The 25296-nt window shown below is 38.0% G+C and overlaps 1 protein-coding gene and 1 non-coding gene across 2 annotated transcripts; both read left to right on the forward strand.

The window, feature by feature from the left end:
- The first annotated feature begins 3586 nt into the window (after positions 1-3586).
- LOC108344536 (uncharacterized) lies at positions 3587-14589 on the forward strand. The gene is made up of 5 exons (XM_052867759.1): positions 3587-4832; positions 4926-5251; positions 5345-5924; positions 12940-13662; positions 13778-14589. The coding sequence occupies exons 1-5, from the start codon at positions 3587-3589 to the stop codon at positions 14587-14589; spliced, it is 3687 nt and encodes a 1228-aa protein (XP_052723719.1).
- LOC128193825 (small nucleolar RNA R71) lies at positions 10523-10625 on the forward strand. The gene has a single exon (XR_008245134.1). It is a non-coding gene; the product is annotated as a small nucleolar RNA R71 (small nucleolar RNA).
- Positions 14590-25296: the final 10707 nt, after the last annotated feature.

Here is a 25296-nt window from a genome sequence, read left to right on the forward strand (position 1 = left end):
TTCTTTTAGAGTTTCTTAAATTGTTTAAATATTTGTACCTATATATAAGGGCACCAAATAAATATATGTAGACACCTTGATTAGTTAATATATGAATTTTGAATTCAGTAAGAGAGAATTCTCGATTTTAAAGACATTTATCGCAGCTTTAGGAGTATCATACATATTTCTTATTTTTAAAGACATTTCACCATATTTTTTTCCCACCATACACCAAAAATAGGGGCATTTTGGTGGTTCTCATATATGCCCCCACTTTAATTCCAGTAATATTTTACTTTCTAAAGGAAAATTGTGAAGACAACATACATGTTGTCCTAGTCTGCTTCAAATCTTTTCAAATATACTTTTGACCAGCTTGTGAAATCAAACAAGTATACACCACTGTTACAAAAGAAAAAGTAAAGTACTAAGCATTATTTTGAAAATATGATTTCATAATTTGTCCATTGTTTTTCAAAAATAAAATAATAAAAAGAAGAAAAGCTAAAACATACATGAATTTGACAATTTAAAAAAAAAACAAAATAACTACCAAAAAAAATCAAAGGAAACACAACAGAAAGGTTCAAAAAGTCAAAACACTTGTGTGCATAGTAGCATCATGAACAAAAAATCATAACAAGTTGTCAATCTAAACAAGCATCATGCATGTATCTTTATCAATGGTAAAATAGAAAATACTTTTATTGGAACCATATTCATTCATATGGTCGATGAATCCTTCTCTTTTGAAAATATAAAAACAAATGCAAATATGCTCCTCTAACATTTCTTGGATTGATGGTTGTCACGTCCCATTTATTACTGTGCTGAGTCACCACTGTACTCCCATAAATGCACCTCGCCACACGTGCACCTTCACTGACACGCCATCACACCCACTCTGCATGCGACTGCCAAGTGTCGTGTTGGAACATTCTAAAACCTTAATGGAATCCAAGTGGCAGCAAGCGAGTTGACGTTCATCCTAAGTGGGGAGAGAAATTAATTTTTCAGAAAAACTCTTCCCCACTCTTCTGCACACTTCGTCTTCTTCCCCAAACTCTGGATTTTCAAATTCTCTGCCTTCTCTCTAGAACCTCCATCTTCTCTCTACCATAACTCACCATTCTCTGCTCCTTTCACGTTTCAGCACCATAGGAACGTTCCCTGCACCGAGAGCTCTATAGTGAACCGAACGACTTCCAATTCTGGTAAGTTTCACTTGGGCAATCGTCCCTGGAGTTTCTGTAAACTGTTTCAGTTGCATGCAACGGGGTATGCTAAACCCTTCATTTTTTTTCTTTTGAGTAGTTTAGTGGGAAAGCTTAAGAGAAACGTTGAGAGAGCTCCTTTTAGACGAGTCAAGATCCACCCATTTAGGACGTTCGCTACTGAATCCGGGTAAGGGAAGCTTACTAAATTTAATTCTTACGTTTGTCTTGTACTGTATGAACATTACGTGTGTCGCATGAAGTATGAACTGTGTTATCTGATTGTTGGTATATGATCATAAGTATGAGGTGTATATTGGTTGAGTATGCATGATCGAACGTTGCTGTACTGCATGAACATGATATATGTTGGTAGAAATGTATGATATGGGTGATACATGTGAATATGAAATATACATGCTTAGAAGCAGTGAACATAAGTGAAACTTGAATATCAACTTTCCTATGATAACGTATGTCCGACATTAAACGGTTCTCGACCGTTTGATGTTCCAGTAAACTTTATTTGAATTGGAATACTTTCATTTGGGAAGGATTCTGGTCGAGCATGAGCTATGTAGGTCTTTTACTTAGAGCTCATCATGAGCAGTGTCGATCTTACACATAGTAATCGTATTGGGCAGTGCTCGGTCTTACACCAAGCGCTCTTACTCTTTTCTAGAAAAGCCCTTGATAATATAGATCTTTCATTTGTGTCGACCGACAGTGTCGATCATTCTTGAGAATACAGATCATCCATCTGTGTCGCCGACAGTTTTGAGGACCATTGTTAATACAGGTCGACTATCTGTGTCGACCGATAGTGTCGAGTACCCTTGTTACTACAGATCTTCCATCTGTGTCGACCTACCGTGTCGATCACCCTTGTTACTACAGATATTCCATCTGTGTCGACCTACCGTGTCGATCACCCTTGTTACTACAGATCATTCATCTGTGTCGACCTACTGTGTCGATCACCCTTGTGACTACAGATCATCCATCTGTGTCGACCGACAGTGTCGAGTAACCTTGATTAATACAGGTCATCCATCTATTTGGTAATTGGTTCTATTCTGTTTTGGAACGGAGTAAATTCTTCGGTTTTGTTCTCCATGGTTGTCCTCATTATGAAGGGGGCTGAACGTTCGTCTTTTTAAGAAAGTGGAACATAGAATGAAAATGTATTTAAGAGGATGAATTAAGATGTGCGAACACTATGAGAACTAAAATTGTGATTGTAGATTTGAACGAGCGTTCCAGGGTGGAACGACTCTTGAATGAATATTGAGAATTGTAAGTATGAACGTGGTAAGCTTAGATGGTGATCCATCCTGATATTCCGTGAATGCTCGTTCTCAAGTAGAGAGGGGCATGTCATGCGTGGGAATGGCAGGAGGTCTAGTCCATAACTGTAACTTGGACAGAACAGACTAACCTTAGGTGGCTACTGATGAGCATTCCAGTTACCCCACCTGAGTGCACGGACGCCTTAGCTACACAGGATTCATACAGTCCGGACGGTCGGTCTAGTATCAGGATTTTGGATGAAATTTATTTATGAATTGAATGTATATGTTGTGAACTTACTTGCTGGATTTGATATGCATGAAATGTATGTTTTGGATTGAATTAAATTCAATAAGCTTACCCTGTGTCTCTTTCTTGTGTTGTCGTTCGTCCTTGAACCTTCGTCTTGTCTATGCAATGATCATCCGTGTGGATGTGAGCAGATGGAGAGGCGTTACTGGAAGAAACACTGGAAGAAGAAAATTTGGAGGACGCCAACCTCGTAGAAGTGGAAGTGAAGGCCGAACAGTAGAGGCGTTCGGTTTTTAGTTAGATTAGCGAGCGGCTGTGAGCGAGCGCTCTTTTGTAGACTGTAAATAGTTGGACGTTCGGTCTTTGTTTTTTTGTAAATCGTTCGTCCTTATCTTTTTGTGAACGCTCGTTAAATTATGTACATTAACGGCCGTTCGGCCTCTTTCGTTATTGTCGTGCCTTTTGTTTAAAACTGTTTTGAATTATTAATATATGTGATTATTCTAAGTATATAGTTGATGACTGTAAAATTTTGGGATGTTACATTATTGGTATCAGAGCAGTTTTGTTCTCTTAAGGACGCTGTAGGTTATGAGTGCATTGCGTTTTTGCTGTGTGCTTGTTGTGTGTTTGACGAGTTATTGTTTTAACTCTTAAGCATGACTAACGTTCGTTTTCTCTGGTCCAGAGAACAATGGCGCCTAGACTTCCTCCTCCACCCCAACCTACGGAACCTGACGCGTCCAACAACGCTAGGTTGTTGGAGACGGTGATAGACCGCTTGCAGCAACAGAATACAACACTGATGGAACAAAATGCCACTTTAATGCAACAAAAATCAGAGTGTCATGCAGAGTTTGGAAGCTTCACGTGCCAACTCTGAAGCTACACAAAGACAACTAATGGAGATCTTAGCAGCGACCAGGCATAATTCAGGGGCGTCTTCTTCCAACGCTGCCCCGCCTACTGCTGAATGGAGCTTGGAGAGTTTCCTCCAACACCATCCGGCTAAGTTCAGTGGTAAGGGCCTTCCTGACGAGGCAGACCAGTGGCTAAGAGACATAGAGAAGATCTTCAACGCCAAAAGATGTCCAGATGAAAACAGGTTGGCGTACGCAGAGTATTTATTGACTGGAGAAGCGAGCCACTGGTGGGCGAGTGCGAGAGCTATTCTGATGGACGCTCAACAACCGATCACTTGGGAAGTATTTAGAGATAAGTTTTATGAAGAATACTTCCCTGACAGCGTTCGTTTTGCTAAGGAGGTGGAGTTTCTCCAGTTAGTACAGGGAGGAATGTCTGTTTCGGAGTATACGAACAAGTTTAAGCACTTGGTTCGTTTCAATACTATGGCCACAAGTGAAGTGTGGCAATGTAGAAAATTTGAGAACGGATTGAGGAGCGATCTCAAAGTATTAATCTCCAGCCTATGTATCCGTACGTTCCCAGCCATGGTTGAGAGGGCTAAGGTATTAGAGAAAAATATGGCTGAGGCAGAACAACAGAAGAAACAACAGGCGTCAAGAGGACCAGTTCTGTCGAGACCCAATGTGAATCGGAACAGGACCCCATACGCTCGTCCAGCTCAGTCGAGTGGTTCACAAGCTATGGTAGTTGCTGGACAAGCAAATCAACCGGGGCCGGTCAGATGCTTCCAGTGTGGAGGGCCTCATTTCAGATCATCATGCCCTCAGTTGGTTGGAGGGAAATATTGCACTCGGTGTAAAAGAAACGGTCATCTGGAAAATGAGTGCAATATGAGCGGACGCGCAATGATGAGGCCGCCGAACGCTAGAAGGACTCAGCAAGCAAGAGGTGGTCGAGCCCAAGCTGTTGGGCGTGTGTATGCAATCACTGGAGCAGAAGCAGCGAGCTCAGGTACGCTCATCACCAGTACCTGCTTAATTCATGGAAAGCAATGTTGTGTGCTGTTTGACTCGGGGGCGACACACTCCTTCATCTCGAAGGCGTGCGTTGATAAGTTGGGAATAGTTGAGAGTGACATGCAGTTTGACTTGGTGGTGTCGACCCCAGCAGCTGGAGAGATTAGGACATCTACCGTGTGCGTTAGATGTCCTATTGAGATAGAAGGGCGTAGGTACAAGGTGAACCTCATATGTTTGCCTCTCTCAGATTTAGAAGTAATTTTGGGAATGGATTGGCTGAATACCAATCGCATTCTCATAGATTGTGGAGCTAAAGAGTTAATTTTTCCTGAGGAATATGAAGAAGAGTTGGGTGTGACGCTCAGTCAAATTAAGGAAGATATAATGGAAGGCGCCAGCTGTTTCTTGATCATGACGCATGAAGACAGAGAAGTTACGGATAAGAGTTTTGAACGTTCGTCCAAGAAGTACACTGAAGGACGAACGGTTGTGGATGAATTTCCGGACGTCTTTCCGGATGAGGTACCTGGATTGCCTCCCGTTCGTGAAGTTGAGTTTACCATTGATTTGGTAACTACCGCGGCTCCTATATCCGTTCAACCATATAGAATGGCACCTGCTGAATTGGTTGAGCTTAAAAAGCAGATTGAAGAGTTGATGGACAAGAGGTTCATCCGTCCAAGCGTGTCACCTTGGGGAGCGCCGGTGTTGTTGGTGAAGAAGAAGGATGGCAGCTCTCGGCTATGCATTGACTATCGGCAATTGAATAAGCTGACCATCAAGAACAAATACCCCTTGCCTCGCATTGACGATCTACTGGATCAATTACATGGAGCGAGCGTCTTCTCAAAGATTGATCTAAGATCGGGATACCACCAGATCCGGGTTAAGGAAGGAGACATTCAGAAGACGGCCTTCCGTTCACGATATGGACATTACGAGTACGTGGTCATGCCGTTCGGTGTGACGAACGCTCCAGCAGTCTTCATGGACTACATGAATAGGATCTTCAGGCCGTACTTGGACAAATTTGTGGTGGTGTTCATTGACGATATTCTCATCTACTCCAAGAGCTGCGAAGAACATGAAGAGCACTTAAGGTTGGTACTTGGAGTGTTGAGAGAAAGAGAGTTGTACGCTAAGTTATCCAAATGTGAATTCTGGATGAAGGAAGTGCAGTTTTTGGGGCACGTCGTGTCCGCTGGAGGGATTTCAGTTGATCCGGCCAAGGTGCGAACGGTATTGGAATGGGAAAGCCCTCGTTCGGTAACAGAAGTTAGAAGCTTTGTGGGACTCGCGGGCTATGTTGAGACCTCGGCAAGCGTACCGGATCGTTCAAGTAATAAATCAGTAAGTCCGAATATCGTTTCCCAAGAGATTTGTTATGTTTCACTAATTGTTTAAAGTTTACTAATTTAGCGATTAATTTTATAACACAAGTAAGATTTGCATACAGATGAAATTAAAGTGGTAAAAACAGATGAATTAAAGTTCACTGGGGTTGAAATTCAAGTTCATCACTCCGGTAATTTTCTACTAACACAATTTCTCAAAATTAAGCATCGACATCCTAGGCGCATGCAGTCCTGATTCCTCAGAGACAGTTCTTAATCATTCAAACTAAATTGCTAATTCCTTAGCTAATTCAATTATCAGATTTGCCTTAAACACAATGTCACAGATGACTAAAAATTCCCTCCTATGTCTAGGACTCGAAATCCTTTAGCAGTTCTATCCTAGGTCCGCGGTCTCATACATTTTCCAATGATTTAACCGTTCAAATAGCTCAGATTTCCATCAAAAGCATGAAAAATAAGGATAGAACACAAAATTCATACAAGATCATGCATTAATAGAGAAATTACAAAGAGTTCAGAAATTTACTTTCAACCCCAGTGAAATGGAGTTTTAGCTACACATATACAACATAGAAGAGAGAAATGATGGATTGGATGGTGGAAATTGGAGTTTTTCCACCATGGAAGCCCCTTGGAGCAGCTGCAGCAGCGTCCCTGGTCTTCTCCCCGTTCCAGATCTCCCCCTGCAAATGCCTCTGAAGTCTGATATAAAGAAGGGTACAATAATTGAAGTCACGGGTCAATTCTGGACGAGCGTCCAAATTCTGGACGAGCGGCCCAATTCTGGACGAGCGTCCAATTTTCTGAACGAGTGGCCCAGGACGAGCGACCCTGGACGAGCGTTGGGCGCGCTGGACGAACGTCCAATTTTCTGGACGAGCGGCCGCGAGTTGGACGAGCGTCAACTTGGACGAGCGTGTACATTGGCGAACGTCTTGGACGACTGGACGAGCGTGCGCTGCTGGACGAGCGTCCCATGCTGGACGAGCGTCCCATTCTGGACGAGCGTCCCCTGCTGGACGAGCGTCCCTGGACGAGCGGCCTCACTCTGGACGAGCGTCTCCTTCTGCGCGCTGGACGAGCGTCCTCTGCATGCTGAACGAGCGTCCTCTGCACGCTGGACGAACGTCCTGGACGAACGTTGGACGAGCGCTGGACGAGCGTCCTCACTCTGGACGAGCGTCCTATTTCTTCTAAGTGGCGCCCAGGCGCCCCTTTTTATCTCGCGCCCGGGCGCGAACCTCTCTGTAAATTGGCGCCCGGGCGCCCTTTTTCTCACGCCCGGGCGCGACCTTCTCGGTAAAATCGCGCCCAGAGTCCTTTTTCTCACGCCCGGGCGCGAACCTCTCGGTAAATTGCGTCCATTAAGCCTGGTCCAAGTCTTTTATGATATCCAATCCTTATTTTTCATCAAAATAAACAACAAAAGCATCAAAAACATTTAAACAATCAAAATTATACTAATATCAACAATTATACACTTTTCATGAGAATTAACACTAAAACTTACTCAAAAGCCCCACAATATAAGCAACAAAAACAAGTAAACTTTTCACCTATCAAACTCCCCCAAACTTATATATTTTCATGTCCTCATGAAAATAGACAATAACAACACAATCGAACCCAACAAAGCAGTTAATATTCCATCACATAATATTTGACACAACAGTAAGGATTGTACCTACACCTCCAAATATTCAGATCACATGTCATGACTTCTATATTGACAAGTTCTTGAATCCAAAATGATAAGACAACCAGAAAAAGAATAAAACCATAATGCTCAATCTGTGTTTATCTCAACCTGCAAGTGTTTACAACTCCAATTCATACTCAAATTGTCATCAACTACTTCATCAACTTTTGCAAGTCATCTCATATACACTTCAAACATTCTGATTTAAATCAAAAGGACTTTCTCAGGTTATAACTTGGCTTGGCTAGAAGAAACATGGTTTTACAGGGAAACAAAACAACACTAAAGAAGAGGAGAACAAGAACATAACAACATTGAAACTTTATTCATCAACTACCTCTTCATTCATCACATAACACATTTTTTTTGAATTTTTCCATAACTTTGATACTTTATTTTTTTTTTTATTTATTTTTTTTTTTCAATTTTTTCATCAGTTTAAGATTCAACTGATTATGATTTCCCCCAAACTTAATTTCTACCTATCATCTTGACAAATATGTTTTTTGTTCTCTTCTCCTAGAGTGTTGGATAAGGTAGATTGTTCTGTAAGAAGCTCAGGGTTCACAACAAATATATATAAGGCTCAAATAGGATAACAAAGGATTAATATTCACATATGGGTAGTCATCTGGCCAAGTAGCTAATTTCATCAAACAAAACTGCCTTTCTCATTTCTAAACCAGAATGTATCTGTGTTAATAAGAATTATGCAAAAACAAAATTCATAGCAATAACAACTTCTCACTTGCTCTCAAAGCTTTCTCAGTACACTCAGATATTCAACTTCTGGGTCACAATCAATCAGATTCAAGAACAATTCATATATAATCATAACACAAGTTCTAAAACTCAGATTCTGCAATAACAATCTCACAATCATGCCAGTTATCATGGACAGAATTCCAAATTCAAATTCAAACTTCAAACACACAATTCACAATCAAATCAAATCAGAAACATAAATCAATCCACACAACCAGACATATTCAGATTCAATCCACACAACCAAAAGAACTGAAAACATAAATAGATAGAGTTAGAAAGCTGGGTTGCCTCCCAGTAAGCGCTTGTTTAACGTCGTTAGCTTGACACTAAGAAGCACTCCGTGGTTGATCCAAGGGTTTGACATCATTCAGAAGTGAAGGTAGCAACTTCAAGTGCAACTTCTGTTCTCTTTTCTCTTCTTCCTCAGATGGAATCTCCTTTAAAACATCCAGATTAAGAGCTGAGGATATATGCTTTGTCTTCTGTGCAATCATGCAGACTTCTTCAAGTTCATCAATTAGAAAGCATGTATCTTCATCATTTGGGTGAGACATTGCTTCAAAGACATTGAAATTTACTTCTTCATCCTCAACTCTCACTTTGAGCTTTCCCTCATCAACATCAATCAACACTCGAGCAGTCTTCATGAATGGCCTTCCCAGAATCAGAGGAATTTCTGTATCTTCTTTCATTTCCATGACAACAAAATCCACCGGAAATAAGAATTTATCTACCTTTACCAGAACATCTTCTACTACTCCCTGCGGATATTTGATCGACCTGTCTGCCAATTGTAGAGTCATGCGTGTGGGCTTCAACTCTAATTCTCCAATCTTCTTAAACATTGACAGAGGCATAAGATTGATGCTGGCTCCAAGATCAATTAACGCATTCCCAATAGCCAGTTCACCAATGGTGCATGGAATTGTAAAACTACCTGGATCTTTAAACTTTGGAGGAAGCAACTTCTGAATGATAGCACTGCATTGGCCCTGTACTTCTATAGTTTCTTCCTCAATATACTTCTTCTTCTTCTTAGTGAGCAAATCTTTCATGAATCTTGAATAAGCAGGTATTTGTTTCAGTGCTTCTGAGAAAGGCATCTTGATTTCCAATTTCTTGAAAATATCAATGAAACTCTGGAACTGTCTTTCCTTATCCTTTCTAGAGACAACCATTGGATATGGAAGAGGTTTCTCGTACACATGTTCTTTCTTTTTCTCTCCCTCTCTCTCTTTTTCTTCATCTCCCTGTTTACTCATCTCATCTTTTTCTTCACTCACTTTTTTCTCAATCCTTCTTTCTTCCAGAATTCTTCCTGATCTTGTAGTAATAACATTGCAGTCTGCCTTTGGATTTACTTCAGTGTTTGCCCCAAAGTCCTTCTCTGGTTTTTCTTCCAACTTTTTAGCTAATTGACCCACCTGAATCTCCAAATTCCTAAGTGAGGCTTCTGTGCTTTTATGGTTGGAAATTGATACCTGCATAAACTGCTGAAGAGTTTCTTCCAGTTTTGAAGTTCTGTCTGTCAGAGTAGGTTGTTGCTGAAAGTTCTGTGGAGGTGGTCTGTTGAAAGGAGCAGCTTGTCCCATACTCGGATGAGGTCTCCATCCTTGATTAAAACTTTGACGTTGATCATAGTTTGTCTGAAGACCTTGATTTCCCATATAGTGTACTTCTTCATGAGACATGCTTTGCACTGCACATTGACCATTATTATGATTTCCTCCGCACAATTGACAACTCTGAACCATCTGATGTTGAAATTGAGAAACATTCTGCAGTTCTTTAGGTAGCTGAGATAACTTCTTCATTAATGTCTCAAGTTGCTGAGTCATAATCTTGTTCTGAGCTAGTAAAGCATCTTGAGTTTGAAGTTGAAGAACACCTTTTTGTTGAAATTGAGCTCTCTCACTCTGAACTTCATTATCATTTGCAGCCATGTTTTCAATCAGTTCATGTGCATCTTCAGGTGTCTTCCATCTGATATTACCTCCAGCTGATGCATCTAACATTAACTTTGTTTGGGATTTCAACCCTCCAAGAAACAAATTTAACATTGTAGGCTCATCAAATCCATGAGTAGGGGTTTTTCTCAGTAGGCCTTTGAATCTATCCCATGCTTGACCTAGAGTTTCATCAGCATCCTGTTGAAAAGAAGAGATCTCCTGCTTTCCCTTATTGACTTTGGACTGAGGGAAGAACTTGTTCAGGAATTTGGCAACCACATCATCCCAGACTGTCAGACTATTCTCTGGAAAAGAATTCAGCCACATTTTTGCATTACCAGCCAATGAGAATGGAAATAAGCTGAGTCGGATTGCTTCATCTGGAACCTGGTGAATCCTCACTGTATTACAGATCTCCATGAAAGTAGCCAAGTGAGTGTATGGATTCTCGTGAGATAATCCATGAAACTGATTATTCTGCACCAGATGAATAAGAGTTGGCTTCATCTCCATGTTAGCAGCATTCACCACTGGTCTTGCAATACTGTTGAAGTGCAGAGGTCCTGAGAAAGTGTTATAATCTGCAAGAGTACGTCTTCCTTGCCCAGAACCTTCTCCAGTGCGATTATCTTCCATTTCTTCTTTTTCTTGCCCAGATGAAAAGTCCAGAATTTCTTCAGAGATAGCAGATGATTCTCTAGATTCTCTACTTTGTCTCCTTCTTCTGTTGTTGTTCCTTCGAGCAGTTCTTTCATTTTCCGGATCGAAAAGTAGATTTTCAACCTGTTCTCTGCTTCTCATACAAAACACAAACTAAAAGAAAACAATCCAAAAATACACAATCTCTACAGATGATAACAAATATGTACAAGAATTCAAATATAATCACAATACACACTTAAACAACAGATAGCTAAAATCAACTAAACCAGATAAACAACAAACAACCAACGAAAACAAAAACAAATCCCCGGCAACGGCGCCAAAAACTTGTTGAGACCTCGGCAAGCGTACCGGATCGTTCAAGTAATAAATCAGTAAGTCCGAATATCGTTTCCCAAGAGATTTGTTATGTTTCACTAATTGTTTAAAGTTTACTAATTTAGCGATTAATTTTATAACACAAGTAAGATTTGCATACAGATGAAATTAAAGTGGTAAAAACAGATGAATTAAAGTTCATTGGGGTTGAAATTCAAGTTCATCACTCCGGTAATTTTCTACTAACACAATTTCTCAAAATTAAGCATCGACATCCTAGGCGCATGCAGTCCTGATTCCTCAGAGACAGTTCTTAATCATTCAAACTAAATTGCTAATTCCTTAGCTAATTCAATTATCAGATTTGCCTTAAACACAATGTCACAGATGACTAAAAATTCCCTCCTATGTCTAGGACTCGAAATCCTTTAGCAGTTCTATCCTAGGTCCGCGGTCTCATACATTTTCCAATGATTTAACCGTTCAAATAGCTCAGATTTCCATCAAAAGCATGAAAAATAAGGATAGAACACAAAATTCATACAAGATCATGCATTAATAGAGAAATTACAAAGAGTTCAGAAATTTACTTTCAACCCCAGTGAAATGGAGTTTTAGCTACACATATACAACATAGAAGAGAGAAATGATGGATTGGATGGTGGAAATTGGAGTTTTTCCACCATGGAAGCCCCTTGGAGCAGCTGCAGCAGCGTCCCTGGTCTTCTCCCCGTTCCAGATCTCCCCCTGCAAATGCCTCTGAAGTCTGATATAAAGAAGGGTACAATAATTGAAGTCACGGGTCAATTCTGGACGAGCGTCCAAATTCTGGACGAGCGGCCCAATTCTGGACGAGCGTCCAATTTTCTGAACGAGTGGCCCAGGACGAGCGACCCTAGATGAGCGTTGGGCGCGCTGGACGAACGTCCAATTTTCTGGACGAGCGGCCGCGAGTTGGACGAGCGTGTACATTGGCGAACGTCTTGGACGACTGGACGAGCGTGCGCTGCTGGACGAGCGTCCCATGCTGGACGAGCGTCCCATTCTTGACGAGCGTCCCCTGCTGGACGAGCGTCCCTGGACGAGCGGCCTCACTCTGGACGAGCGTCTCCTTCTGCGCGCTGGACGAGCGTCCTCTGCATGCTGAACGAGCGTCCTCTGCACGCTGGACGAACGTCCTGGACGAACGTTGGACGAGCGCTGGACGAGCGTCCTCACTCTGGACGAGCGTCCTATTTCTTCTAAGTGGCGCCCAGGCGCCCCTTTTTATCTCGCGCCCGGGCGCGAACGTCTCTGTAAATTGGCGCCCGGGCGCCCTTTTTCTCACGCCCGGGCGCGAACCTCTCGGTAAATTGCGTCCATTAAGCCTGGTCCAAGTCTTTTATGATATCCAATCCTTATTTTTCATCAAAATAAACAACAAAAGCATCAAAAACATTTAAACAATCAAAATTATACTAATATCAACAATTATACACTTTTCATGAGAATTAACACTAAAACTTACTCAAAAGCCCCATAATATAAGCAACAAAAACAAGTAAACTTTTCACCTATCAGGCTACTATAGGCGTTTCATAGAAGGATTTTCAAAGATAGTGGCACCGTTGACACAGCTGACCAGGAAAGATCACCCGTTCGCTTGGACCGATCGGTGTGAATCTAGCTTCCAGGAATTGAAGCAGAAGTTGACGAGCGCCCCAGTTTTGGTGATTCCGGACACGGCCAGACCTTTTGAAGTCTACTGTGATGCATCCCTACAAGGTTTGGGCTGTGTATTGATGCAAGATAAACGAGCGGTGGCGTACGCTTCACGACAGCTAAAAATACATGAGAGGAATTATCCAACGCACGACCTAGAGCTGGCAGCGGTCGTTTTTGCTCTGAAGATTTGGAGGCACTACTTGTATGGATCCGTTTTCCAAGTCTTTAGTGATCATAAGAGTCTCAAGTACCTCTTTGATCAAAAGGAGTTGAATATGAGGCAGCGGAGGTGGCTTGAATTCCTAAAAGATTATGATTTCGAGTTGCTTTATCACCCTGGTAAAGCGAACGTTGTGGCGGATGCACTAAGCAGGAAGGTGGTGCATGTGTCGTCCATGATGGTACGTGAGTTGAGGCTTGTGGAAAGCTTTAGAGACCTAAGGCTACAGTTCAACTTAGAACCGGACAGCATCAAATGCTGTAACCTTAAGATATCCAGTAACGTGTTTGAGAGGATTAGAATGAAGCAACTTGAAGATGTCCATGACCAACTTGGCCAAGCTCTACATCAAAGAGATCGTTCGTCTACATGGAGTGCCGTCCAGCATCATCTCTGACCGAGACACAAGATTCACCTCTCGGTTTTGGCAGTCGTTGCAAAACGAACTGGGCAGCAAACTCCAAATGAGTTCAGCGTACCATCCTCAGACGGACGGTCAATCCGAGAGAACAATCCAGACGCTCGAGGATTTATTACGGACGTGCGTACTCGATCACATGGGCATTTGGGATGAAGTACTGCCGTTAATAGAGTTCACCTACAACAACAGCTTCCAGTCCAGCATTGGAATGGCTCCTTTCGAAGCACTTTACGGACGCAAATGCCGCACGCCACTTTGTTGGTTTCAAGAAGGAGAAAACATATTGACGGGACCGGAGCTCGTTCAACAAACAACTGACAAGGTGAAATTAATTCAAGAAAGATTGAAGACATCCAGAAGCAGGCAGAAGTCATACGCGGATAAGAGAAGACGACCACTAGAGTTCAAAGCTGGCGATCATGTTTTTCTAAGGATGAATCCAACGACTGGAGTAGGAAGAGCGTTGAGATCAAAGAAGTTGTCTCCCAAGTTCGTGGGGCCTTATCAGATTTTGAGAAGGATTGGACCTGTTGCATACGAGCTAGCCCTGCCTCCACAATTATCCAACCTTCATCCGGTATTTCACGTCTCCCAACTCCGAAAGTACGTGTCTGATCCCTCGCACATATTGGAACTGGAGGACGTTCGTCTTCGACAAGACCGAACGCTAGAGATGAAGCCGGTTCGCGTGGAAGACGTTCGCACTAAGTTATACAAAGGGAAGGACGTTCGACTGGTGAAAGTAGTGTGGGACGACAAGACTGGCGACTCTACGTGGGAAGTTGAGGATGCCATGAGAGATTTATACCCTCATCTGTTTCTTGGTAAGTCCTCAATTTTCGAGGACGAAAATTTTTGTAGTTAGGGGGATTGTCACGTCCCATTTATTACTGTGCTGAGTCACCACTGTACTCCCATAAATGCACCTCGCCACACGTGCACCTTCACTGACACGCCATCACACCCACTCTGCATGCGACTGCCAAGTGTCGTGTTGGAACATTCTAAAACCTTAATGGAATCCAAGTGGCAGCAAGCGAGTGGACGTTCATCCTAAGTGGGGAGAGAAATTAATTTTTCAGAAAAACTCTTCCCCACTCTTCTGCACACTTCGTCTTCTTCCCCAAACTCTGGATTTTCAAATTCTCTGCCTTCTCTCTAGAACCTCCATCTTCTCTCTACCATAACTCACCATTCTCTGCTCCTTTCACGTTTCAGCACCATAGGAACGTTCCCTGCACCGAGAGCTCTATAGTGAACCGAACGACTTCCAATTCTGGTAAGTTTCACTTGGGCGATCGTCCCTGGAGTTTCTGTAAACTGTTTCAGTTGCATGCAACGGGGTATGCTAAACCCTTCATTTTTTTCTTTTGAGTAGTTTAGTGGGAAAGCTTAAGAGAAACGTTGAGAGAGCTCCTTTTAGACGAGTCAAGATCCACCCATTTAGGACGTTCGCTACTGAATCCGGGTAAGGGAAGCTTATTAAATTTAATTCTTACGTTTGTCTTGTACTGTATGAACATTACGTGTGTCGCATGAAGTATGAACTGTGTTATCTGATTGTTGGTATATGATCATAAGTATGAGGTGTATATTGGTTGAGTATGCATGATCGAACGTTGCTGTACTGCATGAACATGATATATGTTGGTAGAAATGTATGATATGGGTGATACGTGTGAATATGAAATATACATGCTTAGAAGCAGTGAACATAAGTGAAACTTGAATATCAACTTCCCTATGATAACGTATGTCCGACATTAAACGGTTCTCGACCGTTTGATGTTCCAGTAAACTTTATTTGAATTGGAATACTTTCATTTGGGAAGGATTCTGGTCGAGCATGAGCTATGTAGGTCTTTTACTTAGAGCTCATCATGAGCAGTGTCGATCTTACACATAGTAATCGTATTGGGCAGTGCTCGGTCTTACACCAAGCGCTCTTACTCTTTTCTAGAAAAGCCCTTGATAATATAGATCTTTCATTTGTGTCGACCGACAGTGTCGAGCATTCTTGAGAATACAGATCATCCATCTGTGTCGCCGACAATTTTGAGGACTATTGTTAATACAGGTCGACTATCTGTGTCGACCGATAGTGTCGAGTACCCTTGTTACTACAGATCTTCCATCTGTGTCGACCTACCGTGTCGATCACCCTTGTTACTACAGATCTTCCATCTGTGTCGACCTACCGTGTCGATCACCCTTGTTACTACAGATCATTCATCTGTGTCGACCTACTGTGTCGATCACCCTTGTGACTACAGATCATCCATTTGTGTCGACCGACAGTGTCGAGTAACCTTGATTAATACAGGTCGTCCATCTATTTGGTAATTGGTTCTATTCTGTTTTGGAACGGAGTAAATTCTTCGGTTTTGTTCTCCACGGTTGTCCTCATTATGAAGGGGGCTGAACGTTCGTCTTTTTAAGAAAGTGGAACATAGAATGAAAATGTATTTAAGAGGATGAATTAAGATGTGCGAACACTATGAGAACTGAAATTGTGATTGTAGATTTGAACGAGCGTTCCAGGGTGGAACGACTCTTGAATGAATATTGAGAATTGTAAGTATGAACGTGGTAAGCTTAGATGGTGATCCATCCTGATATTCCGTGAATGCTCGTTCTCAAGTAGAGAGGGGCCTGTCATGCGTGGGAATGGCAGGAGGTCTAGTCCATAACTGTAACTTGGACAGAACAGACTAACCTTAGGTGGCTACTGATGAGCATTCCAGTTACCCCACCTGAGTGCACGGACGCCTTAGCTACACAGGATTCATACAGTCCGGACGGTCGGTCTAGTATCAGGATTTTGGATGAAATTTATTTATGAATTGAATGTATATGTTGTGAACTTACTTGCTGGATTTGATATGCATGAAATGTATGTTTTGGATTGAATTAAATTCAATAAGCTTACCCTGTGTCTCTTTCTTGTGTTGTCGTTCGTCCTTGAACCTTCGTCTTGTCTATGCAATGATCATCCGTGTGGATGTGAGCAGATGGAGAGGCGTTACTGGAAGAAACACTGGAAGAAGAAAATTTGGAGGACGCCAACCTCGTAGAAGTGGAAGTGAAGGCCGAACAGTAGAGGCGTTCGGTTTTTAGTTAGATTAGCGAGCGGCTGTGAGCGAGCGCTCTTTTGTAGACTGTAAATAGTTGGACATTCGGTCTTTGTTTTTTTGTAAACCGTTCGTCCTTATCTTTTTGTGAACGCTCGTTAAATTATGTACATTAACGGCCGTTCGGCCTCTTTCGTTATTGTCGTGCCTTTTGTTTAAAACTGTTTTGAATTATTAATATATGTGATTATTTTAAGTATATAGTTGATGACTGTATAATTTTGGGATGTTACAATGGTCCTTTCATTCACAATAATGACCTACACATCCAAAACCAAAAAAAAAATGAAAAAATAGATAACATAAAAATACTAAAAAGATTTCTTCCAACATATTTCATGGTGCATCTTCGTAAAATTATTGAAAATCAATTAAAAATATCATTAAAAATAACAAATTCAAAGAGTTTTCTAATCGACTTTCTTCATGAGAATGGTCGAATCTTAGTTCTCCTTAGTTTTTCACACCTTACCAAGGTTCTCACACCTTGTTCTAAGTTGAGGTTCCTACACATTGTTTCATCACCATTCCGGGGTTTCTACACCTTGATCTTTGCATATAGGTTCTCAATAGAAAGATTTAAAATAAAAATAATTCAAATTTATAATAAAAAAAAGTAGAAAAATCAAAGTCTCATATATTGATCCTTTTCGATGGAGTGAACATTAATTTCTTTATATCAAGGCCTTCTTTGATGGAATGATCACTGATTTTTCTTTACATCTTAACCTTTTCTAATGGAACAGTTACTGATTTCTTCATTTACATCGAGGCCCTCTCCTACATAATGGTCATCAATTTCCTTACATGAGGACCCTCTTCGATGGAATGACCACTGATTTCTTCATTTACATCAAGACCCTCTCCGATGTATCGATTTCTTTGGGATTATCTATTAGGTATTTACACTTGCAATCCATGGAATTTAAACATTTTTTAATTTTAAAATGGATTGAAAACGTAAATTTTATCGTGCTTGCACGTTATTTGTGGTTATTTGTTATTTGTTTGCTAGCTTTATTCCAGGCTTGCATTAACATATATGCTCCAAAAAAAAGTTAGTGAAGTTCACAAACATAGTTGGAAATATCTACCAATAGTAAAATCCAAAAGCTCAACAAATCCAACGTGTCCAACATATATTTGTTTGAAAGTTGCCATTGAAGCAAGATGATTCTTTCTAGTGACTTTGTTTAGGTCATCAACATTACCCTGTGTGTTTTCAAATGGGTGAGTTGTTTGACTTGTTAGATTTTTAGTTAATCTTACAATATTCTTTTAATCTAACATTCCTTCCATGATTATCCATCATTCATGATATTGTCCTCTATATTGCCTGACACCACTTATCATCAACATAATTGCATATTTTAAATAAAAATATATATCTTAGAACTTGTATATTAACAAAACTGTTGTACCTTTTGGCCAAAAAGAAACCAAACCTAACACCAATATCTTTGTCACTTAATGAGTGAATTTGGAAAAAAATGCATATAAATTTTTCCCAAATAACACCATGTATCCTTCATGATCGAGTGCACGATACAGATATGCTAATACTGCAAAACCCTAGAAAAACAATTAAATATACTTTAGCTCTCTCAAATGTAAGTTATAAGTATGACTCCTACCTTCAAATTTAGAATTGATATTTATAGTTTTTTTTTAATTTGAATTTTTAATCCATCTTTCCTATATATTGTTTCAAAATTATGTGCAGAACTAATAATTACAAGTCATTCATATTTTAGCTCTTCTTAAATAATGATTCCACTTAGATTGTCTATTTAGGAGTAGACCCAAAACCTCTCTTATTTCTAATTATTTTTAACATTATATATGTTTTAACACAACTTTTTACTTTTAAAACTAATTTAATCATACATATTAATTGGGTTAATGATTTAAAATTAATTTTATAAAGATCAGCCTTGTCCAATTTTATATAAACAACCTAGCTCAATGTTAAAAATAATTCATCATGCAATAAGACGGCTTGCACGATTTGTCTTGCCTCTATTATAAGTTACCGAAGTATATTAAATTAATGAAACATATAAATTAAATCAAATAGCTTTTTTATTCCAACTTTCAGTTGCTTATTTAAAAACTGAATTTGATTTCTCTTAAAAAAACTTACTTGTAAACTGTTAAACGTAACTAATATATATGTGCCAATTTAATTTAATTATAAAACTTATATTAAAACATTCATGACAGTAAAATTGTTAGTTAAATTATGTCTTTGGTATAGAAATTGGTTTGAAATATACATTTTAAACCAACTCTTTGAATTCATTCAAATGTAAAATTTTATAACAATTTAAATCAAATAAATTTAAAATTTTAAAACAATTTCAAAATAAAATTTATATAAAAAAAATCAAATTTGATCTTTGGAAAGAAATAAAATTATACCATTTTAAAAAAATTAAAACAAATTGAAGGATAAAGTTGAAACCGACGGTTATTATCACATCATACTGTACTTACTAAATGACATGTGCCAAAATTTTATTTTTTACTAAAATTAAAAAAAAAATACAAGCTTACACGTTGCATCTCTTTAACGTATTAATAAAAAAATGACCTGTGTAATTTTTTCAAAATAAAAATCGAGACACGTAAAAATTAAAGCAATTTGTTTAAGATTTTTTTACAAAAATAAAACAAAGATCTAATTTAATCCAAAAAATATATTTTAGATTATATAATCTTGGAATATATTTTTTGTATTTTGAATTATACATTATAGAATATAATATTTGTATTTCATAATCTACAGTTTAAAATACAATTTTCTTTGACAAATTGTGTATGAGGTAGGCCTGGATTATTCTGAATTCAAAATGAGAAAAAAAAAAGTAAAATTAAAATTTTTAAGTGATAGAGGTGTAGAAAACATTATAAAGGTGCACGAAGAAACTCCCTTGGGAAAGAGAGGGGTTAGGTCCATGAATTTGTGCCCAGTTCCACGAAAATTCTCAACTGATGAAAGATGTGGGCTGTAAAACTCATGTAAAATACATATACAAGAAAAAAAAAACTAAATACTCAAATCAAAATTTTGAGCAAATGGTTTTAATCTAAACTTTGTCACCTTCTAGTTGATGGAGTTTGAATGATAAAAATAAATATAATAATTATCTCAATCTTTAAAAAAATATGAAAAGAGAATTTTTTTTGAAAAACAAACATGTATAAGAAATGAAAAATTACATGCTCTACTTTCTGTCTATAACGTTTTCAAATAATAGTTCTATTTTTCGATAATTTAAATTAATTTTTCGGAACCTGTAATAATATGATTTTTCAGTAAATATTTTAAATAATTACGTAATAATATTTATCACTACTTACTTTATCTACTTCACATAAACTTTTTATTGCTAATATTACTGGACAAAATAACAAATCTTAATTACTTTTACTATATTCAATAGTCTCACATTTGTTAGGTATATTTGTTAGATATAGAGAGACTTCATCTTCCAAAACAACAATATTTTTAATAGTCTCACATTTGTTAGGTATATTTGTTAGGTATCGAGAGACTTCATCTTCCAAAACAACAATATTTTTAATATATGATGATTAATCTAGTGATGTTGAAAGAGTTTGGATATTTATGAATATAGTATATATGAGTATGAGATATCATATGAATATTAAGTGAGTATTCTTTATGTGCATATTGTACCAATAAACATAGATTTGGGTTGATCGATGAAAACAATTAATGAACCTTGTTTGGGTCATTCTCTTTACTATGTCTATTAGATAGGTAGGAACATTAATATATTTTAATAAATTTATTTTTAAAAATATTATTAAATTAAAAAACAATTAATCTTATTTATTAATTTTAGTGTAATTATATTTAAATCATTATTGAAATTTTTAAAAAAGGTTCCATATCTTATAAAAAAATATAAATTTAAAGCATAAAACAAATTCAATTTAAATAAACCAATGCATAACAAAGGTTTAAAATCTAAAATCTAGTTATGTTGATTCCTATTTAATGGCTCTAGATCACGTTCTCTTGAAGTGGTTTGAAATTTATTAATATTCATTATCATTTTTCAAGTATACATCATTTCATATATATAAAATTTTTAATCTGATCCTTTACTGAGTTCCTTTCAGGCAGCAGAGCAACACTAGTACAATAAAAAGATACGGCTTCGATTGTTTTTGCTTATAGATAGTGGTTCTGGAACCGAAGCATATACGAGCGAGGTAAAAAGTCTGCTTCTTTTGCCTCGGTTATAGACCGAAACCGAAAATAATAGGATTTTGCCTCGGTTCTCTTTTGAACCGAGGTAATATACTGGAAAATTCAATAAAAAAAATGTTATTGTGAGTCCTTCTTTCAGTGCTTTACTGTAATCTAAAATTTGGCAGTTTCCACTGAGTAGTACAATAATCATCGATATCAAATGTTACCAACATTTTCAACCACAAGAAACAAGGGATAATCTTTTCACAAATTAACAAGATGCAAAAGATATCCTCCTAGACTATCACGACTCATGACGAAATGGCATTGCCCTATTTCTGTGAAATAAAAAATGGCAAGAACAATGTCACAAAGATGTCCATCAGCTTCCTTACCCACAAGCTTCATCTCCAAAGCTTCATCTCCCTCAACTGTTTCTCTGCCTCAATTCCATGACCAGTACAAATGTACATACCAAGGAGTCTTTCATGAATCACTCCATATAGTGATGGGCTGCCATCCTGTATTAGCCAATTGGACAACCGCACTCCATGGACCAGTAGCAAAACTCTGAAAAAAAATTGAACAATATTTTCAATGGTGTTGGTGATGCCTACAACCACAAAACGACAACTATCAAACCCAAAACAATTGATAAAGAAAGAACCCGGCCCAGGTGGGTCTCCTCCTGGGGCACGAGCCCAGGCCAGAGGTGCGGCGGAACAAACTTGTCGAGCTTGGGGGGCGGAGACGAGAGCAAGGAAGCGGCGCCAGTTCGACGAGGAGAGAGATCGCGTCCGTGGCGGAGCCAGATCGCGTCTGGTGGCGGAGCCAGATCGTGTCCAGATTGCGTCCGGTGGCGTTGCGAGATCGCGTCCAAATCTCGTCCGGTGGCGGAGCAAGATCGCGACCGATGGCGGAGAAAGATCGCGTCCAGATCGCTTCCCGTGGCGGAGCGAGATGGCGTCCGGTGGCGGTTCTGATTGGTGGTGGGGTTAGGGTTGCGGGGGTGGGAGGCGTGACAGGTTTGGGGGTGGGACAACGACGATGCGGCCATGGGCTTTGGGAGCAGAGACGGAGGAAGAACTGCGGGGGAGAAGAGGAAGAAGAACTGTGCGCGGAGAAGAGGAAGTGGCCTTTGGGAGCAGAGACGGACTGCGGGGGAGAAGAGGAAGAAGAACTGTGCGCAGAGAAGAGGAAGTGGCCTTTGGGAGCAGAGACGGACTGCGGGGGAGAAGAGGAAGAAGAACTGTGCGCGGAGAAGAGGAAGAGGAACTGGAGATTAGGGTTCTGCACTTTTGAAGATAAAAAAGTAATACTGACTCGGTTATTTACCAAACCCGATGTCTATACTGAGTTTACTGTCTCGGTCCAATTCAACCGATGCCGTAGGTCAATTTGAAAAAGAATTACGCCTCGTTTTAACCATTAACCGAGGTAATTTGACATTTATGCCTCAGTTTAAAGAGAACCGAGGCCTATAAATTCACTTAAATTGCAAAAATGCCACCGCCTTTATATATACCTCGATTCTCTGAAAACCGCGACCTATTGGCTGCCTTCTTTACCGTATTTTATACTAGTGCAACCTTCCATCTCACAACAAGAATCATAAAAAAAAAGTAGAGAAATTTATGTTTGTGAGGAATAAAGTTTGTTATTGTGTGAAGAATTGAAGAATGCCTCTAGGATTGTTTTTTTGTATTTGTGTGAAAAGTGAAGATTGCTGTAGTGTGTGATGAATGAAAGAGTACCAACGACAGCTACTAGGGTTTAGTACAAAGGGAGTGTTTTCACAACTAAAATAACTATTTATAATAAAAAATACCTATCAAATATAAAAAAATATTTTTATTATAATAATTGTACTATATGATTGTCGGTTAGTCAAGAATCGAGTGGTCGACCATTCAGCAAGAAAATAACGGACAGGTCTAAAACAATCATTAATTGATAATTAATCTGAATAATAACAACTATTAACGAGCAGTTAATGAAAATAATAGTCATTGCTTAACAATTAATAAGAATAGTGTCATTTATTGATAATAAATGAAGCCGACATAATGGTAAGCTCAATATAGTATTTATAAATATATGTCTGAAGGAAATGTCAGATAATTAAATCTCATAACTAATCTTTACTAAAATATTATTATGCAAAGTTACTAACCTGGGCGTCTTCTAGAGACACCCTTTCACATAGCTTGGACAAATAGGAAAGAGAGAACAAACATCATAACTTGGATGATGGAGGATCTCGACAGTTTTGAATACTTCGAGTAAAACATCAATGCTTTATCGAAACAATAACTATTTATATATATTTTTATCATTATAATTTTATATCAAAGAAAATTCATCTTTTTTGGTGTCCATAGTTAGCTTTTCAATTTTATCTTTAATAAGCAATTTTCTTACACTAAAACCAATTGTCTTACTAGATTTATTATTTTTTAAAATTTAACTGTTCTTTTATTCTATCGTTATTTTTAACTTAAGCTTTTTGAAAATTAAAATAATTATTTATAATAAAAAATATTTATAAATGAATAATAATTTTTACTATAATTATTTATATTTATATGTCGGCATACATATAATGTGTTTTCACTGTTAATAGTAATTAATAATAAATATATAAAAACTTGTTTGCTTTCCTCTACAGTATCACATGCACAGAGGAAACAAACACCTTTTTTTTTTATTTTCTGTAGATTATGAGAGAGACACGAGCTCTGAATTTTGGATCAAGTGCATATTAACAAAGCTTTTGTTCACAAAGAAGAAGGCACAGAGATTTGACCAAATGACTGACAGTGGTAAAAGTAACAGTTCACTGCAGCCACTCTTTATAAATGCATGCATGCATAACAACTGCCACAAACAACTTTCCTCATTATTTAAATATTACATATTACAACTTTTATTATTTAATTCTAATTTTAAGAATTATTTGATCCAAATTTTGACATGTAATATAAAGATAAAATAATTATAATAAAGTGATCTTTTTTTTTGTATTTTTAAGAAAAAGGAAAAATAAAAAATAAAAAAATATTAAATAAATATAAGAAAATTATATGTGTTAAAGTATATTTTTTAATTTAAAATATTATCGTTTCTCTTTCTTCATTACTGACTTTTTTTTCTTTCTGTTTTCCCCCTGTTTACCTTCTGATTTTACTCCTGCTAATAAAGCTCTTTCTGTGGCTGAAAGAAGTGGCAGGGATTTACAACTGGGAACTCATTCATTACAGTACCTTACTTTTATAAACACACGAATAATTAAAGTTATTTTCATTTGTCTTGTCACAGCGGATCCACAATGCTAAAAAAAAAATACTAGTTTAATTAATTTTTAAGTGTCATGTTAATTTTTTTAAGGAAATTATTAAACTAAATTTATTTACACTTCATAACGGATAAAATACATAATAAAAGTGGAGGTATTAAATCGTGTATTTAAATATCTTGAAAAGTTTTTGTAAATCAGTGTATTAAACAAAGTTTTAACTTGACATAAGTAATGCCAAACAACTTTTCATGAATATTAATATGCATTATAGAGAACGCTTTTTAATACTCATTTTAGCGAAACTCTCGTTCTTTTATTTAATTATATATTAATTATATTCAATAAAGAGGTTAAAAAGATTTACACTAGATTATTTTATTGAATAGTTTAAAAACTTTAACTACATCAGTATCTTAATCAATACGACCAATTTTTGGTAATAAACTAACATTATAAGATAAAAGACAAATATTTTTTAACTCAATTACTCATTATTAAACATTGAATATCATTTTGTTCACAACTCCTCTTAGTTAAATACTGAGTAATATCTGAAAACTAATTACTTCTAACTAAAACCTGAATGTTCTTTGGATCAAATCACTTTTTGCTAAACACTTTGTTCATAAAAAGAGTATTATCTAACATGTTTACTAACTAAAAGAGAGTAAAACTATAAGATAGATACAAGATTATAATAATACTTTAAAAGTTGCTAACAAGCTCAACAATGTTCTTTTTAACAAATTAAGACTTTGAAAATTGCTAAATATTATAAGAGCTTTATCTTTGTTGTCATTAGTCTTTCTTTTTCAAAAGATCAAGATCTATATATAAAAAAATAGATATGAAAATAGTAAATCTTTTGGAATTGTTGTGAAGTATTGAGAAGTTTTTCTTCTTCAACTTCTATTTGAG

This window comes from Vigna angularis, chromosome 8 (genome assembly GCF_016808095.1).
Source record: "Vigna angularis cultivar LongXiaoDou No.4 chromosome 8, ASM1680809v1, whole genome shotgun sequence".
NCBI lineage: Eukaryota > Viridiplantae > Streptophyta > Magnoliopsida > Fabales > Fabaceae > Vigna > Vigna angularis.